Source organism: Petaurus breviceps, unplaced genomic scaffold (assembly GCF_028583685.1).
Source record: "Petaurus breviceps papuanus isolate PSGF00001 unplaced genomic scaffold, PetGlider_PUasm1.0 90881, whole genome shotgun sequence".
NCBI classification, from domain to species: Eukaryota; Metazoa; Chordata; class Mammalia; order Diprotodontia; family Petauridae; genus Petaurus; species Petaurus breviceps.
This window is the reverse complement of record NW_027187369.1, coordinates 2,287,531-2,293,530: the sequence shown is the minus strand read 5'-3', so window position 1 is coordinate 2,293,530 and position 6,000 is coordinate 2,287,531. Positions and strand designations below refer to the sequence as shown.

General features: G+C 36.6%; 1 protein-coding gene and 1 pseudogene across 2 annotated transcripts in view; one reads left to right on the top strand and one right to left on the bottom strand.

Moving 5' to 3' along the window:
- LOC138150639 (ATP synthase membrane subunit K, mitochondrial pseudogene) overlaps window positions 1-15 on the top strand; it is a 947-nt pseudogene extending 932 nt beyond the window's left edge.
- Window positions 1-6,000, bottom strand: part of STAG2 (STAG2 cohesin complex component) — a 135,771-nt gene that overhangs the window by 46,101 nt on the left and 83,670 nt on the right. For both annotated transcript variants that reach the window (XM_069074037.1, XM_069074036.1), the window contains exons 9-12: window positions 5,643-5,716; window positions 5,286-5,409; window positions 4,400-4,498; window positions 4,215-4,294 (exon numbers count right to left, since the gene is read on the bottom strand). In XM_069074037.1, the coding sequence (XP_068930138.1) occupies window positions 4,215-4,294; window positions 4,400-4,498; window positions 5,286-5,409; window positions 5,643-5,716 (377 nt within the window). The remainder of the gene's footprint in view (window positions 1-4,214; window positions 4,295-4,399; window positions 4,499-5,285; window positions 5,410-5,642; window positions 5,717-6,000) is intronic.

Genomic DNA, 6,000 nt, shown 5'->3' with positions numbered 1-6,000 from the left:
TGTGTGTGTGTGTGTGTGTGTGTGTGTGTGTGTGTGTGTGTGTGTGTACACTTTGTCAATCATCAAGTTCCCTGGCTAAAGGACCTGCTATCAACATAGCACGTGATGTACAGTTCTTGAAATAAAACATGAGCTCAGGAAAAAAAAAAAGTAATTATGAATATGAAAATATGGCAAGACTTCCTACTAAAATCATAGAAACCAGAAGCACAAACATACACACAACACGAAGAAAACAACAAAACAAAGGGAACTGGATGCTGCGCAAACGTGGCCTAAAAGAAAATATAAGCAAGCACATCCCTTTTTGGTAGAGATAGGAAGCTGCAGAATGTGCACACTTGGCTTTTATTCTTTGTCACAAGGAAGTAGAAGGAGGAAGAGACTATTGAGAAAACAATGTTTGAAAAAGACTACCACTATGATGTTTTACATGTAGCTTTTGTTAATCACTTCCCAATATTCCCAACTCCGTAGCGAACCTTCTCCCAAAGAAAAGCAGCTAAGTGAGCCAGTTCAGAGTCTTCTTATCCATCCTACCAATTAAACTGAGTTCAGCTGCCTTTCAGAACAGTTTCCATTCACATTACTGTAATCATTATATAATTTGTTTTCCTTGCTATTGATTTCTTTCCATTATCAGTTCATTCAAGTTTAGGAATATTTCTCAGAACTTCACATTTTCCAACATATTTATATTTCGATTACTCCTCAAGTGATAGTCACTATTTTCAATTTACTACCACTAAACTTTAACATATGACCTCATAAGTTTTCTCTTAAATCTTAGTATACTCAATCATTTAACTATCTGAGGCCTTAATGCCCAGTCCATGAAGTTTCATTAAGTTGCTTTTCAAAGATGATGACTTCTCAAATTTGTAAGGAACCTCAGAAGCTAACTAGACTTAACCATGCTAATTCTCTCTATACTATCAATGACAAGCTATCTAATACAATAAGAGAAACTCGGTACCTCCTGATAAAATTCATTCAACTTCCAAATAGCAATGGTTGTTTTTTCCCTTAGCTGACTCCATCATCTATTCCCCTAACTCAATTGAGAAAACTTGAGCATCAGGAGATGCAAAGCACCATAATCTCCTCTTTCGTACATCTTCTAACCTCAGCCACTCCACTAGTCTGTTTTTTCTCCTTGCCAAGTCCAACCTTTTAATGTGTACCTTCTAGGAGATGGCCTGTGAGCTCACTCCCTGCATCCCACACCCCGAATCTCTCCCTTTCTTTTGCTTCAATTCCTGCTGCACAAAAAGATATGCAATTCCCTCCCAGGAGCCTGCCTACCGTGCCCCAAAATCTGCTATCTTACCTCTACTCGTTGATGACAAACTACTAGAACGGGCCACCTACATCTGTTACCTCTATTTTGTCACTACATGTTCACTTCCCTCTCCTCTCCAATCTGGGTTCTGATTATACCCCTTTACTGAAATTGCTCTCTCAAAAGTTAGAAATTGATTTTCCCCCCTTTCTTAGTATTCATTCTCCTTGACTTCCCTGAAGCTTTTGACACTACTAACCACTTCTCTCATTCCCTAGTTGCACTCTCCATCCCTAATTAGATATTTCTTGGTCAGTCTTCTTTGCAGAACCTTCATGCATGCACTACTCCCTAAGCCTAGGTGACAGCTCTAAACTAAAGCTACTAAGCACCTAGTATGGTGCTGTGCTATTGAGGGTACAGCAACTTTCAAAAAGGCACATAGGAAAAGAATCTATGTAATTGTATTTCTTCGTTTATGAGTATATGAAATTTTATAAACCCTTTCAAATTAAAGGCAAGGGGGGGGAAAATAAGGTCAGTTTATACATTATGAATGTTTTTGGTTCAAAAGTACAATTACTGTTTAATTTTCTGCAAACATTAACTCATCCTGTCCTGGCTGGGTCTACAGGGCCAAGGGAGTTGAACAGTTCTTGCACTACTGTAGAGTATTACAATAACCACAAGCTTCCAGATGTTTTCTATATCTGGTTAGAACTCCTATATAGACAGCAACTTCTTTAATGAAAGGATAAATCTAATCAAACTAAACTCTAATGATAAATGAATTTTGTCCATCATCAACTTTTTAAAGAATATCAAACAATAACTAACATATGCTGTGGGGGGGAGCTCAAATACAAAGAAAGTCAATATTACAGTCTAATGAGAGAAGACAATATGCAAACTATATATACATGGCTAACTCGTGTGTGTGTGTGTGTGTGTGTGTGTGTGTGTGTGTGTGTGTGTGTGTACGTACAGGATGAAATAAATATAATCCACAGAGGAAAGGAACTAACATTAAGTGAGACTGGGAAAGGTTTCTTAGAGAATATGGAATTTTATTTATCTGGACTTGAGAGAACCTAGGCAGACTGCAGAATTTGGGCAGCAGGAAAGGGCAGAGAAGAAAGACAAAAGACAGACCCTATTCTCAAGGAGCCCAGTCTAACTGGAGAAACAACAGGCAAACAAGTATTTGCAAAATAGTTAATACAGGACAAATTGGAGTTGATCTTAGAGTGAAGACCCCAAAGGGGGAGAGAGAAAGGCTTCTTGAAGAAAGACTTTAAATGAGACTTGAAGGAAGCCAGGAGGCAGAGCATTCCTAGCTCAGAAGACAGGGAAAATGTCCTGAGTTGGGAGATGGAATGTATAATGCATGGAACAGCAAGAAGGCATGGGATGATGGAATGATGAAGAATCCAGGTGGTGGCAGTGTGAGCAGAGAAGAGGACTATGTAAGAAATGTCACGAAGGCAAAAATAAAGAGACCTTGGAAACAGATTAAATATGAGGGATGTGAGAGAGTAAGGAGTCTAAGATGATACCTCGGTGATATGACTGGGAGGATAGTAGTGCACTTTACAAGAAGAGGTGAAGATTTGCTGGAAAGATAACGAGTTCAATTTTGGACATGCTGAGTTCAAGCTGTTTACCAGATATCCAGTTTGAGATGTCCTACAGGACATTGGAGAAGCAATACTTACTGGGAGTCAGCAGAGAAGTTAGGCCACGTTCTATGCTTTCTATTTTTTTTATTTATTTATTTTTTCTTTTTGGAAGGCAGTTGGGGTTAAGTGACTTGCCCAAGAACACATGGCTAGTTTTTGTGTTAAGTGCCTGAGACCATATTTGAACTCAGGACCTCCTGACTCCAGGGCTGGTGCTCTATTCACTGTGCCACCTAGCCACCCCTATTCTTTCTCTACTCTATTTCTTGATGATCTCAACTACTCACAGGTTCAATCATCCTCTATAATCTCTGATTTTTCAAAACAATTCTAATCATATAGCACTAATTAGATAGAGGAGATCTCCACCAAGATGTCTGGTCAACATTTCAAATCCAAAATATTGAAAAATTATACTCACCATTTACTCTAAATAATTAGCATATGCTGAAAACTTTTCTATTTCTATTGTAGACACCAAAATTCTCTCAGGTTCATAGCCTCAGTCATCATAGAATCCTGCCTCTCTCCCTTTCAACCCTACATATCCTGGGGTCAAATCTTATTGATTCTGTCTCATATACCCCTCTCTCCATAAACAATCATTACCATAGTTTAGCCTACTTCCTAGACTAATAAAAGTCTCTTATTTGGTTGAGTTTCAAAATTCATGGATTTGCACATATCAGCCAAAATAATCCTCCTAAAGCAAAGATCTAAGCATATCATTCCCATACTCAAGTCTTAAGTGGCTCCAGACAGAATCTAGGATAAATATGGACTCCTTAGCCTGCCAGTGTAGACCCTTCACACTCTGGCTTGAAGGATCCTACCTTTGCAGACTTATACTCCCTCCACATATTCCCTAAAGCCTCAAATTCCCCATAAGTGGAATGTAACCCCTACACAAGTACTCAGCTCAGGTACCAGTCTCCACCACAAATTCTTTCCTGAAATCCTTCTATAGACTCAAAATACCTTTTATTTAGTGATTCAGTTACAGACAATATGCACCCATCACCAACCTGACCCCACCGCCAGCTCCCTAAAAGAATGCTTTTGTTTTTCTCTAAGTACACCAAATGCCTAAGGTGATACCATGTACATAGTAGGCATTAAATAATGTTAGCTGATTTTCAACTTTTTAATCAAGTTTGAGACTAATAAGTAATAAACATAAGCAAGCTAATTGTGACTCATCTCTTTGAATATGTCTACACATACATATTTATGCAATAAATGTAGTTACTTACTGTAAAACAAGAGTGAGTAATTTTATTGCTTGCACTGCAACGTCATATTCTTTATCAAGGGTCATGGAAACAATTCTATCCTAAGAACAGAAAATAAAGTATATTTAAAAGGAAAGGGAATATGAATAAATAAAAGTCAGGTTAAAATATAGGCAATTTTCTTGACAATATCCAATACTACTAACCTTGAATCGACTGGTGAAGAGCTCCAGTTTGGAATTAAGCTCCTTATTATAATAAAGCCCTTGCAGTGCAGTAAGACATTTTAGTCTTACCTCCCCTTGCTAAATAAAATTGAAAGACAGATTAAAAGTATACTTAATTTCACATTTTAATCTTCAAGGTACATAATATTGTCAACTAAAATGGAAACTAGCCAGCAGAAAAAAAAATTCAGAAACCTAGATCTTCTATAAAACCAATTTTTCACTTAATTCTTTTGTGATACTTAGCAATGGAGAAATGAAAAATTAACATAATCCTAAGGTTACATGAATGCCTTTGGATTATTATTATTGATGTGCATAAAATAACGTTGCACATACTATCAAGAATCATTTCCCACCCTATAAAAAAACTACCATTTATGTCTCTAATGGCATGAAAGGTGCTATATATGCCTAGTTGCCCTTAGATGTCAGTGAAATCTTAACCTATACAAATACAGTGAAAATAACATTTGAGGTAAGCCATATAAAAGTAATTTTGCCCTTTGTACAGCTTATTTTACTTAAATGTAGTTGGCACATATTATTTTATATATACATAGCTAGGTCATGTCTATATGCCAATGTATAGTATCCCTCTACATCATTCAGGGAATTCATCTTTAAAGCTATAAATAGTCTTTCCATACCTCGTGGTCTAAGTCCTTATAAAGACAAATGTCTGAAATACTTAAAGGTATAAGAGGAGTAATTAGTTCTCCCCAAATCCAAAGAATTCCATGAAATGCAATTTGAAAATAATTAAAGAGGCAGACATATATTGTCAAAAAATATAAGGGATAATGCCTAAGACACCTGGTGCATCTGCATGTTGGATCCAAAGAGCTTATTATGAACAACTTACCTTATCATGCATAGTCCACCCAACATATTTTAAATAGCTGTCATTAAGAAAGGCATCACTGTACATTTTCATCCATATTCCAATCTCTTCGATACAAATAGCACGAATTTCTGCTATAGCATCACTGAATAAAAAATAAGAGAGTTACACCTACTAATAATACTGTAACAAAATCTATGCCCATTCAACAAGTATTACTTGGTGTCCTCTACATATATACCATAGTAATAAATACCACGCCAATTACAAATAGCATAAAAATAAACAGTGCCCACAACAAAACATGACCTGGTTTCAGCTCCAACCACCCTCCCCTCAATATGCTCCCCCTGGCTACAGAAGAAAGACTTGACTTACCGGTATCTATGTACAAAGACTCCTTTAAATATGGCATTCATCATATTCTCTATTTCATCTTGATTTTCTTGAAGCTAAAAGCATAAACACAACACTCAATAAAATGTATATTCCAAAAATACAAAAGATCTTTTCTTGGAGGGGATGGGGGACAGCCCATAACATTGCTCCTCACTGAGAAAAAGTTTATTGTCATACAAATGTGTCCTGCAATTACACTCAATTTTGCTTTTCAAATGTAGTCACTGAAAAAAATGTATCCTGTATAGTGAAAATGCTTGACTGAAAAACTTCACACTTTGAGTGTATAGCCTTTCAACTAGACCAAAATGATGCAAAAAAACAAAACAAAACAAAA